This window comes from Sphaeramia orbicularis, chromosome 4 (genome assembly GCF_902148855.1).
Source record: "Sphaeramia orbicularis chromosome 4, fSphaOr1.1, whole genome shotgun sequence".
NCBI lineage: Eukaryota > Metazoa > Chordata > Actinopteri > Kurtiformes > Apogonidae > Sphaeramia > Sphaeramia orbicularis.
In genome coordinates, this window is record NC_043960.1 from 48,223,371 (window position 1) to 48,238,992 (window position 15,622).

General features: G+C 45.8%; 2 protein-coding genes across 5 annotated transcripts in view; one reads left to right on the forward strand and one right to left on the reverse strand.

The window, feature by feature from the left end:
* The window catches only part of ncln (nicalin), a 131,455-nt gene that overhangs the window by 77,500 nt on the left and 38,333 nt on the right, over positions 1–15,622 (reverse strand). The gene's annotated exons all lie outside the window — the stretch shown is intronic.
* Positions 481–14,097, forward strand: LOC115417874 (uncharacterized). The gene is made up of 16 exons (XM_030132056.1): positions 481–884; positions 1,270–1,339; positions 1,517–1,620; positions 1,716–1,985; positions 2,087–2,180; positions 2,336–2,403; positions 2,525–2,743; positions 2,875–2,940; positions 3,034–3,162; positions 3,373–3,450; positions 3,598–3,678; positions 3,957–4,034; positions 4,159–4,236; positions 4,315–4,398; positions 6,614–7,761; positions 7,816–14,097. Exons 1-16 carry the CDS (start codon positions 759–761, stop codon positions 13,808–13,810), a joined length of 8,688 nt encoding a protein of 2,895 aa, XP_029987916.1. The 5' UTR covers positions 481–758; the 3' UTR covers positions 13,811–14,097.

Below are 15,622 nucleotides of genomic sequence, written 5' to 3' on the forward strand. Positions count from 1 at the left end.
ATTCCACCCCCATCTCACATTTATACAACACAACACATGACTTTTGCTTCCTTAATGATATAGTAGAATATTTAGGGTTAGGGTTAGATGGGTTACAAGGACACACAGAGACACACATACACACACAGAGACACACATAGGGATACACATGCACACACAGAGACTGACTGCTAATATTGCTGTTAACTAGTTTATAGCAGTGATTTTATCTGAGCATTATATGGACAGATAAAATATTGCTTGTGCCTCATAGTGTTTGCCTAAATAATGTGGTTAAACAGGAGCTTTGAAGCATTTTTCTCCCTCAAACTGTGGCGGTGAAAGATGTGTAATTGAAGGAGTTTTGATGTTAAAATAAATAAGGTAACCTGCATCCCAGTGCTTTGATCCATTATGTTAGAATCAGTTCTATCAGTCATTCAGGACATCATGAGGAGTATAATATAGCTTAAGGCATGTTGCATGATAAAATGTTTGTATTTCTATTACCATGGTAGCATTAAATACAGTGTAATATTCATTCAGTGATTTTAGCTAACTGAGTGTTATTTGTCTTTCCATTGTTGCCTCGATGATTGGTCAAAGCCTTCGCCTTCGGACAGCCTTTGGATAGCCTTCTGACAGCCTTTGGACAGCGTTTGGACACCTCACGACACCTCACCTCAATTTAACACACTTCATCTCATCTTACACACTACACACATTTTTCTACAAAAATCATCTCTCTCTCTCTCCCTCTCTTTTGTGTTTATTCCAGGATGACTCGCAAAGGGAGAAGGTCTGAGGCCCAGAAGCGGCGCTGGAGGAAGCCTGATGCGTCCGAGATGCCCACCCCACTTCCGCCCATGGACGCACCCTCCTGCTCCCGCTCTCCACGGAACAAAGTATGTTTGCAGCAGAGCTGACGTGTTCATTTAAACAACCCACAGTGTCTTCAGTATGACAGACACACAGCATCCACACAGTATCAAGTTTAACATGTTTGTCAGCTTATGTTTAGAGTTCGCTATTGTATATTCTTTCTGTATATTTTGTTCATTCAGAGTTCTAGCATTACTTCGTAGCACATGTGTATTAATATTTTATTCTGAAGCCCTTGCACAGTTCACTTTTCTTAACACTGTGATGTTTGTATTTTATTTTATTGTTTATATACAGTCCCTTTTGCGCTAAGTGTCTTGCTGCTAAATTGAACCGAGCTGCTAAACTGATTTTCATTTTTCCTGTGACAGTGACAATAAAGATCTATTCTATTTATTCTCTGAACAGACGGTTGGATCCACCCTGCTGGCCGGACCGTTCTGGAGGGTGGATGAAGTGCGTGCTAGCTTTCATGCACGTAAGTACCCAGCTGTTTTTATCATTAGATATCTTGCCTAATTTTGTTTAGTGTAACACCCATTTAAAATCGATTCTCCAGTTCTCATTCACTAGTAGAAAACAGTGATTGTTGTGTGACCCGTCTCTGATTGAAATTCCTTTTTAATCCTCTTTTGTTCTGTCTTTTTGTAAACAGGCCGCGGTACTGGTTACCGCCACAGGGTCCTTCAATGGCCAACTTCACCCTTCACTGGGTGTGGCCACAAGTTGGTCATTCCACCTGAGGTCCCTGGCAAGAAGGTATTACTATTGTTGCAGTTCAGTTTCTTATGGAAGTACTTTATATGTACTGTATTTGTGATTTTCATGCTAAACCTGTGGTATTTCTTTTGCAGTTTGTTCTGATTGTCGGGGACTCCCATCTACGTGCTCTTGTAGATGGTTTTATCGGGATGCCAGAGTCTCAGCTAAGCTTTGGCTTCCTGTCGATCCCGGGCGCGTCTGCTTCGGAGATCCGCACCGAGGTTCTGCATGCTGCAGTTCCTCGTGCTCCTGACGCCGTCGCCGTCATGGCCCCCAGTAACAACCTCACCAGCACCACTGTCGATGTGGCCGGAGTGGACTTTGCCAACCTTCTCGCTACTTGTGGCAACCGCTGGTCGAAGGTAAGGTTTTCTTACATAAATTTTAGCTTTTGACTTTGGGAACATGTGTATGATTTTGCCTGATAATATATTCTTAAATTTTCACATTCTGTTTTGTGCAGGTTTTTGCCGTTGATTTTCCGCCCCGCCTGGTTGTTGATGCCCAACACCAGGACCTGCTGAGGCAGGAATATCGACGTGTGGCTGCTCGTATGGGTAAGAGAACAAGTTTTTTTTCATTGATTCCATATATTGAATAATCAAAACAACAAAGTTACAAACTACATTTTAACAATTCTTAATGGATAGTCATAATGGATTTATGATGATCCATGTTTTTTGTTTTGTTTTTTTTTTTCACTTTTTTCAAGGTGTGAAGTACTTCAGTGCTGTGGAGAACTTCCCCCTGAGCAATTTGGTGCTGTGGAGCAAGGACGGTGTAAGTACGCTATCTTTGTGAGAAACAAAGTTGTGTTGACTGGAAAAGTTCAGTTCACACCAGATGCTGACTGAGATTAAAACTGTTTGTCTCTGTCTTTTTTAATGTCTTATTTCTGCAGGTCCATCTGAGTGATCGAGAGGGGATGGGGATCCTCGTCCAGTTGCTCTGGTCTGCTGCCATTGAGCAACTGGAGACACCACCTCCTACACCCCGGGTCTCTCCCAGGCCGTCACCTCCAGTTAGGAAAGTCACTCCTAAACTGGTTGTGAGGGAGAGTTTCCGTGCTCCACCCAGCCCTGAACCCCGTGAGTGGAGGACCATCGGTCAGGGCGGCAAGGTAATGGATGCATAAGAAAATGTTTGACTTAAACTGTGGCATCATTGTGAAATGTCGTGATAAAATGTTGACTTTAGTACTAATGACAGTTTAACCGTTGTTTTAATTCAATGTGATGCTTTTTATTGCAGACGAGCCATCCTCGGGAACCTCCCCAGTCCAGAGGTTCAGCCCAGCCCAGGATGGCTCACCAGCAGGTTTGTGGTTCTTCAGATATTCCTTCAGGATGTTGTTTGTTGTTTTTTGACAGGACAAACTGTAATCAGTAGTGTCTGTTTTGTGTTTTACAGGAGGAGGAGAGCTTTCTTCCACTGAACCCCATCTATTTCAGTGGCACAGCCCTAAGTGCCATGGAGAAAGTCTCTCCTTCTCACCTGTCTTGCCTGGCGGACTTTAAGCCTTCTCCAAAACCAAAGAAGGTAAGTTGATTGACTCATATTTTATTTCCTGTAGAAGGCGTTTATCAAACATGCAATTCCTGACAGTTAATTCTGCCAATACTTTTCAATATCACCTGTAATAAACTAAAACTAACACATAATATTAATCTGACTGAAATCTGCTACACTAAAATATTGTTCTGTACCTATTCAAGTTGGTTTAATTGGTATCTTATTTGGTTGGCACAGGTGGCGTCGTCTACTGTTAAATGTCGGTCCCGCCAGCGTGACAGAACCCCTCCCTGCCCCCGTTCTCCAGTGAACGAGGTACATAACTTCCTGTCACAGCTGACACACTCTGTACATTTGCAGCTCATTCACTTACAGCATTCACAGTGTCTTAACAGAGATGAGTATGATGAGATGAGATGAGATGAGACCTTCATTGTCTAAAATGCTATGATCTTTTGTCAGATGGCTGGAACGCCTCCATCCTCGCGTTCCTGGAGATTGGAGGACGACGCCCCTTTAGACCCTGCTTCCTCAGCTCAGGCGGTAAAAGTTTTCTTTTTTCTCTCCATTTATAATGAATGCAGTTGTTGCTCATTTTTCCTTACTCTGTGCACTGCAAAGCATTAATTAAACTTTGGGTTTGAAATTTGATTGAAAACATATATATAATAAACATCTGTGACAGTCGTGTTTGTCTAAAAGAGAAGCAGTAATAACCATTTTACAACAGTGATAGTGTTTTTAGAGCCCTGTGTAACTTTGTACTTTGTATAACTTTAATGATTAACGTTTAAGTGATGTTTCTGTTTCTGATGGCACAGGTGGCTGCTCCGGCAGCGGTAAGACGGCCCAGGACCCTGGACGGGCACCCCCCCCGCTTCCCAACTGCAGTGTACAATGTAAGCTTCCTCTGACTACACACTGACAGAAACACTGAACAATGGCAGCTTATTCAGTGTCTTCATTGAGACATCTATATCATCCACACTTAAATTTACTATTGTTCATCTCATTCGTCATCAGCTGGTTGACTCACCCCCAGCCAGATTGTCCTGCAGTTTGGGTGAGACAGACACCCCCGTCTGTTCTCCAATTGCAAAGGTAAAGATTAATCCTCTTCAATAAAATGTCATCTGAAAATCTTCCTTTCACTGACATTTTGCTGCTGTGTGTATTCAGACTGCCAAGGTTCTGACCCCCTTGCCAGATGGACCGGCCTGGACCATCACGGGTGCAGAGTGCGATCCTCCTTCGCCTGAGAAGGTATGTTTTCCTTTCCACAATCACAACATTTACAAATCACTCAGCCCAGCGTTTATATTATGAAAAATCTATGCTACCATAACAGCTCCTTTTCAGTGCATCTGAATTGTCTGCAGGTGATCAAAAGAGTTCTGGGTTTCAGTAATTTAATGCATGTGCTGATTGTCTCTGCATGAAGTTGCTTTATATTTGAAGATTCACTAGTATTTGCATTTATCAGATGACCCGAACACCAACTACAGCCAAGGCTCAGTCACTCTGGTTCATGACGACTGCATCCACCTCATCTGAAGCACCTACAGAAGAGGTGAGTTCATTCATGTAATGGACACGCTACATATTACATTCAGATACACTGTTATTGTTTAGTTAAGTGAGGATTGTTTTGTTTCTGTGGTTTACTTCAATTCAAAAGCATAAAGATTCCAAGGTAATTATATTCAATTTAGAGTAAATGCTTAGTGCAGAACCAGTGTCACTCACCCTTTAAAATTCATGACCAAGTCGTTTGATATGGGATAGTGCCAATTATAGGTAGTGTGATTACCAGAAATATGAATGAAATATTAGCCCTCAGGGGTCTGAACCTATTTTTGCCATTTTTGAGTACTTTTGATTTTGCCTTTATGTACTATATAAAGAAATGTTTATTATACCCATGTTTGGTGTCTTTTTTTATTTTTTCAGCACAACTTCATCTATCTCATCTGTCTATAATGTTTCACTTTAACCTACTATATCAACATAAAAGGCCAAAAAACCCACAGAAAATATAAAATCTGATTTGAAAAATTCATGTAATTTATTGTATAAATAACACAAAGATGCTTAACAAACCTTTTCAAAGACTTTAAAATTGAATATTAGTTCCAAATATTAGGTAAATAAAATTGAAATTGTAATAAATTAAAACTATACTCAGATATTTGACATAAAAGCATATCTTTACAGAGGCGTTTTCTCAGGTATTCTCCTACCTCCCCCCACTGCCCCACTGCCCCACCCCCGGTCCTCCCGGTTTCTTCTGCATCTGGTTCAGGTGGGGGGTCATTCTCACCTTTACCTTTAATGCTAATGCAGTCTGTGGATTAGAATCCACAGATTCTGCTAGTTTTTTTTTTCTGTTTTGAAAAAGGACAAAGATATGGTAAGAAATATAATGCCCCCCACCTCATTTTCATACTTTCATTCCCATTTATTTGCTCCAGTTTCAAAATGTCATATCTCCAGTTGTATTTTCAACATCAAATAAAAAGTGGGAGAGTGTTTCAAGTCCGCACTTTCAAATGCAATCTGCAGTGGTCTACATGTGGACTTCCAACGCTACGACATGTTGAGAATGTCATGTGATTGAGTCACAGGGCTGTGACCGTGGACCCCTAAGGGTCAACATTCTGTTGACCATATAGCAGTTAATGATAATAATAATAATAATAATAATAATAATAATAATAATAATAAACTATTATAAAAAAAATACTAGTTAATTCATAAATTAATATAAATAAAGGTTTTTTTTAGAACATACGCTTAGTTATTTACAGCAGCTATCGCTAATCCTAGAATCAGAAATACTTTATTATTCTCAGACAAAATTCTGTAAATAATAATATGAAATGGTAAACAATGGAAATAATGTAATTATAATTATTGTTAATAATAATAATAATGATAATAATAATAATAATAATAATAAACTATAATAAAAAAATACTAGTTAATTCATAAATTAATATAAGTAAAGTTTTTTTTAGAACATACGCTTAGTTATTTACAGCAGCTATCGCTAATCCTAGAATCAGAAATACTTTATTATTCTCAGACAAAATTCTGTAAATAATATGAAATGGTAAACAATGGAAATAATGTAATTATAATTATTGTTAATAATAATAATGATGATGATGATGTTGAAAACAAATACCATTGAATAGTGTTAATATAGTAATTATATTTAAATATAAACCTTTAAGTATTATTAAATGAATGTTAATGTAATACACATTAATTTATAAAAAATATATTAAAATAAATATGTCTCAATCACATTTTATATAGTGCCAAATCATCAATTATCAATTTATCAAATTATCAATTATCTCATGACACTTGACTTATAGAGATTGTCAATTTGTACAATTTATTAGATAGATAGATAGATAGATAATACAAGAACTTTGAAAAAGAAGTAAAATTCAAACTTTTAACATTTCAGGATAAAACCAGGAGCAAGACTCAGCGTGTGGAGTCAATCCAGGCCAGTCACTGTCAGGATGACGATAAGTATGACGTATTCTCGCGTAACCATCAGTGCAGCTGTAACGCACTGACATTTTTGGCATTCCACGCTGAGGGCTGTCATTTAACCAGGACTGTACTCGATAGAGTCCTGGAACTGGGAGACTCGTTGTATACTAAAACCAAATGGAAGCTGATTCATGAGAAGACCTTCCAGAGCAATCACCTCACAGTCGAGGAGATGCCAGGTGAAGTCTTCACAGACAGATGTTCATACAATGTCAGTAAGAGTGACATCTTTTGTGGCTGTGTGAAAGCATCCAGCCCTGGAGGACTGCAGTTGGGGTTGCCGCTTGTCACCCAGCTGGAGTGTCTGACAGCAGAGGTCAGCCATGCTTTAATCCTCGTCGCTCCGGAGGTTATTGCCGTTTTCCGCGACAAGTCCGGGAGGTATGGAGTGTTCGATTCCCACTCTAGAGACCAAAGAGGCTTACCGTCTTATCATGGCAAAGCGATTGTCATGACTTTCAGGGAACTCGGTGACCTGGCTGACCACCTCCACACACTCTTTAGAGATCGTGGAGACTCTGCTACTTACGAGTTTGTCCCTGTTTCCTTTCACACTGACAGCCCCAGTGACCATCCTCATCAGTCTGCGGGAACTGAAGTCCTTGATGACATGTGTGAAACTGCTCTCCCTGTATTGCAGACACACAGTGGGACAGCTGTATCAGGTAAGATTGAGGACGACCTCAGAAGTTCATCAGCTGTCCCACAAGCATCAGTAAAGCTCTCCAAAATGAGCAAGGACCGGAGGAAAAAAGCCATGAGGAGAGCACGTTGGCAACAGGCGCCAGCAGTAGACAAAGCGGTGTCTCATGGACTCAGATGGACCAAAAAAAGTCAAAAAGAAAGGATGAGGTATGCCAGCTGTGCCGAATTTCGTCAGAAGAAAATTCAGGCACAGAAAATTCACTTTGTGGAAGACGGCCATCGTGAACAACGGCTGTCATCATTTCGAAGTTATTACGCAAAATTTAAAATGCAAATAAGAGAACGGTGTGTAAAGCGATATCATACAGATCTTGCATTTCAGGGCAGGAAAAAAAAGTACCTTGTCCAGAGGTACCATTGCGATCCTTCTTTTCGGATTCAACAAAAAAAGTACCTTATCCAGAGGTACCATTGTGATCCTTCTTTTCGGACCCAACAAAAAAAGTACCTTGTCCAGAGGTACCGTTGCGATCCTTCTTTTCGGGCCCAACAAAAAAAGTACCTTGTCCAGAGGTACCGTTGCGATCCTTCTTTTCGGACCCAACGACAAAAGTACCTTGTCCAGAGGTACCGTTGCGATCCTTCTTTGCGGACCCAACGACAAAAGTACCTTGTCCAGAGGTACCGTTGTGATCCTTCTTTTCGGACCCAACAAAAAAGGTACCTTGTCCAGAGGTACAAGACGGATCCTGAGTTTAGGCTACATCACATCCAACGCTGTAGCCAACTCAGAAGACGCAAGTTGGCCACCGACGCTGGCTTTCAACTGCGTATGAAATGGCAGAGAGCACTGAGCATCAAGAGGAAATACCGACATCTCGGAACCCCTCACCAGCCAGTGCTCAATTCTCAGATGTCGGCAGCAATAGCAGCATTTCGTGCCACCGTCAGTCACGGACCCACATATGTCTGCACAGTCTGCCACAGGACAATGTTTCCGAATCAAGTCAAGCGATGTAAGAGAGAGAAATACTCCGCCAATGTTAAAGTGGCAGAAGCATGCTTGACCGGAAGCTATGTTCACATTTGTGACGCCGAGTGTTCCCTTCCTTGCTCTTTTCCGCCAGAGAGACTGCAGGAGTGGATCTGCCACAATTGTGACAGCCACCTCAGCAGAGGGAGGATCTCGACGCATGCAGTAGCAAACAATTTGGAGTTGGCACCCATTCCCGCGGAGTTGACCAAACTCAATGTGCTGGAAAGACAGCTCATTGCGAAAATCCTTCCGTTTGCGAAAATAATCGCCTTGCCGAAAGGCCAACAGAGAGCTGTCCACGGAGCTGTCGTGTGCGTTCCGTCAGAAGTGGAAAACATCGTCAATAGTCTTCCACGTCCCCAGAGTGAAGCACAGCTACTGCAGGTGAAGTTGAAGCGTCACATTCGTTTCAAAGGCTACCAGCACTTTTACACTGTCAGCATGAAGAATGTGCTGGCAGCCCTGGAAAAACTCAGAGAGCAACACTCTGAGTACGCAGACGTGACCATCAATGAGGAGGCCACGTTCGAAACCTTTCTCCATGAGCCGGACGAGGACCGAGACTTGCAGCATGACCGCGCAGATGCTGCACAGTGGGGAGAGGACAGCATGCTTGATGAGGAGCTGCTGCAAGCGTCAGACGCACAACGGAGTCGGCAGCCTGACCGAGGTGACCGACAAGGGGAGGAGCCGAGACCCGGTGTTGCTCCGGACACCGATGCGCCGTCGCCAGACATTGTGCAGAAAATCCTGTCAGAGGATATCGTGGGGGAAACTGTCTTCGACGACCAAGACTCGCAGCATGACGGCTCAGATGCTGCAGAGTGGGGAGAGGACATACTCGATGAGGTGCTGTTACAAGTGTCTGACAGCTACACTGACCTAGACCAGGGCAATTTAGCTGCAGACACAATCGCGGAACAGCAGGAGGAGCTAAGACCCGGTCTTGCTCTGGACACCTGCATGCAGCCACCGGATATATCACAAGAAATTCTTTCTTATGGCGACGGCATATTCAGTGTTGCCCCCGCCCAAGGCAACAAACCAGTGGGATTCTTTGCGATCCCCAAACTGGAAGCAATGGCATTTCCCATCCAGTTTCCTACAGGGGAGAACACGCTGGATGAAGACAGGCCCGTCAAACTGTCTCCCAGCAGGTACTTCAATGCCAGGCTCTTTGGGGCAGATATGCGCTTTGCCGAAGACCAGAGCTATCTTTTCTTTGCGCAGTTTGTGACTGAGACGCACATCGCGAGAGGCAGCATGTCCATTCAGATGCGTAAAGGAAAGAAGCTCACTAAAGATGGGAGTGTCATCAAAAACTCCATGCTCCAGGACAAAGAGGAGGTGGAGAGATTAATTCAGGCAAAAGAGGCCACACGGTTCATGCAGCCTCTCAGAGGCACGCCTGCGTATTGGCACAAAAGCCTGAAAGATCTACACGCGATGCTCAGGCAAATGGGCAAACCCACGTTCTTTTTGACCTTCTCGGCGGCTGAGATGAGATGGCCTGAAGTCATTCAGGTCATCAAAGCTCAGCAAGGTCAGACACTTGGAGACTTTTCAGAGCTGGACTGGAAAGCCAAGTGTGACATTCTGCGCAGCAACCCCGTCACGGTGATGCGCATGTTTGAAAAGCGGGTGGACTCTCTGATGTCGGAACTAATCCTCTCAACGGCACAGCCGATAGGCGAGGTAGAGGATTTCTTTTATCGTGTGGAGTTTCAGGCCAGAGGAAGCCCACACATACACATGCTGGTCTGGGTTAAAAATGCACCCGTCTACGGTGAGGACATCGATGAGAAGGTGTGCAAGTTCATCGACCGTTACATTTCCTGTCAGATGCCTGACCCTGAGACGGACCCGGAGCTCCACAAAATTGTCTCAGAGGTTCAGGTGCACAGCAGGAACCACTCCTCATCCTGCAGGAAGGGAAATGTGTCGTGTCGCTTTGGCTTCCCCAAGTTGCCGATGGACGTCACATGGATCACCGAGCCGTGCGCTGTGGATTTGCCAAGCGACGGCATGGAAGAAGGTCAAGATCAGGAAGGGCAGAGAAAGGTATGGAAAGCGATGATCCAAAGGCAGCAAAAGGAGGCCAAGGATAAGCTTCAGGTAATCAGGCGTGTCCTCATGGATCCGAACGCCTCGTTCGAAAGCTTGTCAGATCTCCTCCGCCATTGCGACTTGGAGCACGAGGCATACATGAAACTTGCCCAAAACCTGACAAGCGGTAGTGTAATCCAGCTGAAGCGACATCCAAAGGATTGTTGGGTCAACGCGTACAACCCAGACCTGCTCCGCGCTTGGAACGCCAACATGGACATCCAGTACGTCCTCGATGAGTACTGTTGTGCCATGTACATGATGTCCTACATCAGCAAGCCGGAGCACGAGATGACAGAGCTCCTGAATAATGTCATCATGACCACCAGAGAGTCCGACATTAACCAGCGCGATGAGATGAAGACCATCATGCAGGCGTACGCGAAGCACAGGGAGGTTAGTGCCCAAGAGGCGGTGGCTCGCACGTGCAGTCTACCGCTGAAAAAGTGCTCGCGGTCAGTCATCTTTCTTTCCACTGATGAAGAGGGCCTGAAGATGAGTCTTCCCATGAATCGACTCATGGATTTGGCACCAGAGTCTGAGGAGGTCTGGATGTTGGGGGTGCCTGACAAGTACCTCTACAGACCGCAGACTCGTGAATTTGAAGTCATGTGTCTGGCCGAGTTTGCGTCGGACTACAGGGTAGTCTACGGCCAGCAAGCACAGCGTGAAAGTGCCATACCCCTTCTTGATGACAAAGGCTTCATCACAAAGAGGACGATGGGAAAACCAGCAGTCATCCGATTCGCCCGCTTCTCTGAAACCAAGGTGCCAGAGAAGCACTTCAGACGACTGCTGAAGCTGTACCTCCCTCACAGATCCGACTACGAACTGAAGGACGAGGGTCACCCCACGTACGAACAGTTCTACAAACGTGGTCGGTGGCGGGGAAACGCCGTCAGACGTATCGTGGACCATAACATGGAGCGATACGAAGGAAAAGGCGCAAATATGGACAAGGCACTCCAGAGCGCTCAGAGTGGTGCTGTCCTCAACGCGTGGAACGCCTTCGCGCCTGAGGTTGAGGTGGACCGGGACGAGTGTCTTAATCTGCGAGAAATCATCCCAGAGGAGCATGAAGAAGACGCTGTCCCCGACTACGAAGTCCTGGATGTTGGGGAACCGGTTCCCAGAATCGAGGCGCCTCGGCTGAGTCCGGACTTTGTCCGCAAGATGTTTCAGAGTCTGAATGAGACCCAGGCGTGCATCTTCTACAGCGTTCGGCAATGGTGCCTTCGACGCGTGTGGGGCCACGATCCAGAACCGTTTCACTACTTTGTCTCGGGTGGAGCTGGTTGTGGCAAGTCCCACGTTATCAAGTGCATTCATGAGGAGGCAACAAGGATTCTTCGAGAGCTCCCGAGATTCCGTGACATGGCCGACATGTCCCAGCCCGCTGTGCTGCTGACCGCGTTCACAGGCACGGCAGCTTTCAACATCGCTGGAAAAACGTTGCACTCAGTCCTCAAGCTCCCGAGGTCCCTGGAGCCGCCGTACCAGGGCCTGGGCAATGCACTTGATGAAGTCAGAGCGACCTTATCTTCCGTCGAAATTCTGGTCATCGACGAGATCTCCATGGTTTCCAAGAAGCTGTTTGCCTACGTCAACTGGCGATTTCAGCAGATCAAGGGAAACCGGAAACCATTCGGTGGCATTTCTGTCCTCGCCGTTGGCGACTTTTACCAGCTTCCACCGCTGGGTAGAGCCAAGCCGCTCTGCGTTTACGAGGAGACGGAGTTTGATCTCTGGAGAGATCACTTCAGCATGGTCAACCTGACGGAGATCATGCGCCAGAAGGACGACCGAGCTTTCGCTGAACTCCTCAACCGACTGCGAGTCAAGCGCAAGCAAGAGACTCTGAGTGACCATGACAGACGGTTGCTCATGCAGGCAGTCACCGATGGCAAGGATTGTCCAGCAGAAACGCTGCACATCTTTGCCACTAACAAACAGGTGGACAGTCACAATGCGGCGACCGTAGCCGCTGTGCTCGAAGATGATGTCGACATTGTAGCAGAAGACTACAGGAAAGACGTCACGACGGGCACGAAGGTGCCTGTGCACAAGGTCAAGGGCACCAAAAGAGATTTGCCTGACAGCATACTGGCTGCTCAAGGAGCACGCGTTATGCTGATCAGGAATCTCAACGTGGAGGATGGTCTCGTCAACGGAACCTTCGGAACCATCTCCAATATTGTGACTGAGAGACATGAACCAAGAACTGTTAGGCTTCTTGGTCTGCAGCTGGACAACCCCACGGCAGGACAGACTCTTCGGAAGAAGCTTCTTGGCCCCTCGGACAACTTGGCATACATCGAGAGATCCGAGGAGAGCATTGGGAACAAGGGCGGAGTTGTGAGACGTCAGTTCCCCATCAAGCTGGCCTTTGCGTGTACGGCTCACAAAGTTCAGGGAATGACAGTGACGTCGGCTGTCGTGAGCCTGAAACGTGTCTTTCAACCGGGAATGGCGTACGTGGCACTCAGCCGCGCCACATCGCTTCAAGGTCTCACGGTCATGGACTTTGACGAGAAGAAGATCTACGCCGACCCGGCAATCACAGCCGCTCTGGAACAGATGCGCAGTGTGAGTTTCCAGAGCACCACTCCGCTGCTGCATCACATGAAGTCGACTGAGCGAACGGAGACCACTGTGACAATCGTCCACCACAACACACAGGGGCTTCCATCTCACATGGTGGACCTGAGGGTGCATCACGAACTCAGGTTGGCAGATGTGTTGTGTCTCACCGAGACGCATCTGCCAGGGTCCCCTGTATCGGAGTCCTTCTTTCTGGAGGGACACAACATTTTTGAACGCAGTAGACGGGCGTCTTACACCGCATGTCCGGACATGGCGGCAAAAGCCGGTGGTGGAGTTGCTGTGTACTGCAAGAGCACTCTGACGGCAGAGTCTCCGAGGTGCACGCAACATGTCACAGACCTCGAATGTCTCGTTACTAAAATTGACGCACCAGTCAAAGTGCTAATAGCCACTGTGTATAGACCCCCAGATTTCGGTTTGCAAAAGTTTTTGCCAAACCTCAACACCCTCTTGGACACATTAGAACTCATGGATCACCAGCCCATCATTGTTTGTGGTGATTTCAATGAAGACCTCCTTTCCAAAGGCAAAAAAAGCATCAGAGATGCACTCCTGTCCAGAGGCTACACACAATTGATCACAGAGTCTACTACAGACAAGAACACCCTGATTGATCACATTTACATTTCCCAACCTGCTAAATGTGTTCAGTCAGGTGTTCTCCAAACATATTATAGCTATCACAGTCCCATCTATTGCATTTTGACTGGCTAAAACTCTCTTTTTTTCAACCGCGTTTATCAATGCCATCACGTTTATTGACCGTTTTAAAATATCTAAGGAGACTCAGCATTTTGCGCTCGTCACACGGTTCCAGTGTCATGTCATGTGTTTTCATGTGACATGTTTCTCGCGTCGTCTTGTGGCACATTTCGTGTCACACGATTCCAGTGTCATGTCACGTGTTTTCATGTGACATGTTTCCCGCGTCGTCTTGTGGCACATTTCCTGTCACACGGTTCCAGTGTCATGTCGTGTGTTTTCATGTGACATGCTTCCCGTGTCGTCTTGTGGCACATTTCCTGTCACACGGTTCCAGTGTCATGTCGTGTGTTTTCATGTGACATGCTTCCCGCGTCGTCTTGTGGCACATTTCCTGTCACACGGTTCCAGTGTCATGTCGTGTGTTTTCATGTGACATGTTTCCCGCGTCGTCTTGTGGCACATTTCCTGTCACACGGTTCCAGTGTCATGTCGTGTGTTTTCATGTGACATGTTTCCCGCGTCGTCTTGTGGCACATTTCGTGTCACACGGTTCCAGTGTCATGTCGTGTGTTTTCATGTGACATGTTTCCCGCGTCGTCTTGTGGCACATTTCGTGTCACACGGTTCCAGTGTCATGTCATGTGTTTTCATGTGACATGTTTCCCGCGTCGTCTTGTGGCACATTTCCTGTCACACGGTTCCAGTGTCATGTCATGTGTTTTCATGTGACTTGTTTCCCGCGTCGTCTTGTGGCACATTTCCTGTCACACGGTTCCAGTGTCATGTCATGTGTTTTCATGTGACATGTTTCCCGCGTCGTCTTGTGGCACATTTCGTGTCACACGGTTCCAGTGTCATGTCATGTGTTTTCATGTGACATGTTTCCCGCGTCGTCTTGTGGCACATTTCGTGTCACACGGTTCCAGTGTCATGTCATGTGTTTTCATGTGACATGTTTCCCGCGTCGTCTTGTGGCACATTTCGTGTCACACGGTTCCAGTGTCATGTCATGTGTTTTCATGTGACGTTTCCCGCGTCGTCTTGTGGCACATTTCGTGTCACACGGTTCCAGTGTCATGTCATGTGTTTTCATGTGACATGTTTCCCGCGTCGTCTTGTGGCACATTTCGTGTCACACGGTTCCAGTGTCATGTCATGTGTTTTCATGTGACATGTTTCCCGCGTCGTCTTGTGGCACATTTCGTGTCACACGGTTCCAGTGTCATGTCATGTGTTTTCATGTGACATGTTTCCCGCGTCGTCTTGTGGCACATTTCATGTCACACGGTTCCAGTGTCATGCCATGTGTTTTCATGTGACATGTTTCCCGCGTGGTCTTGTGGCACATTTCGTGTCACACAATTCCAGTGTCGTGTTGTGGCACATCTTGTGTTACATGATCCCCGTGTCATGTCATGTGTTTTCATGTGACATGTTTCCCGTGTCGTCTTGTGGCACATTTCGTGTCTCATGATTCCCGTGTTGTGTCAACCATGTCGTGGCAAATGTTGCGCGGTCCGATTCCATAGTCGTCTCATCTTCATTCCAGGCAGTGTCGTGGCACATGTTGTGTCGCTCCTTCCTTCTTAACAGGGTGCTCCACGCAGTAGGGGATGTCAGTTTCAGTGGTAAGGTCGGAGGCAGAAGGTAAGTGCAGAAGGCAAATGCACATTTAAAACTTATTTGATTGTCTGCAAATCACAACTGAATTTGCAGACAATCACAACTGTCACACTAAAACATTTTTATTTCTCTTTTTGCAGCAGATGAGCCTGTCTATGTCTGTCTGTCTGTGTGTGTCTCTACCTTTCTGTCTCTGTC

What these genes read in the sequence shown, in the direction of transcription:
- LOC115417874 (XM_030132056.1), top strand. Translation starts at nt 759, where the DNA reads ATGACTCGCAAAGGGAGAAGGTCTGAGGCCCAGAAGCGGCGCTGGAGG. An exon ending in CCATCGGTCAGGGCGGCAAG is followed by an intron (nt 2,744 to 2,874) that starts GTAATGGATGCA and finishes TTTTTATTGCAG; the next exon opens with ACGAGCCATCCTCGGGAACC. An exon ending in AAAAAGTACCTTGTCCAGAG is followed by an intron (nt 7,762 to 7,815) that starts GTACCATTGCGA and finishes CCTTATCCAGAG; the next exon opens with GTACCATTGTGATCCTTCTT.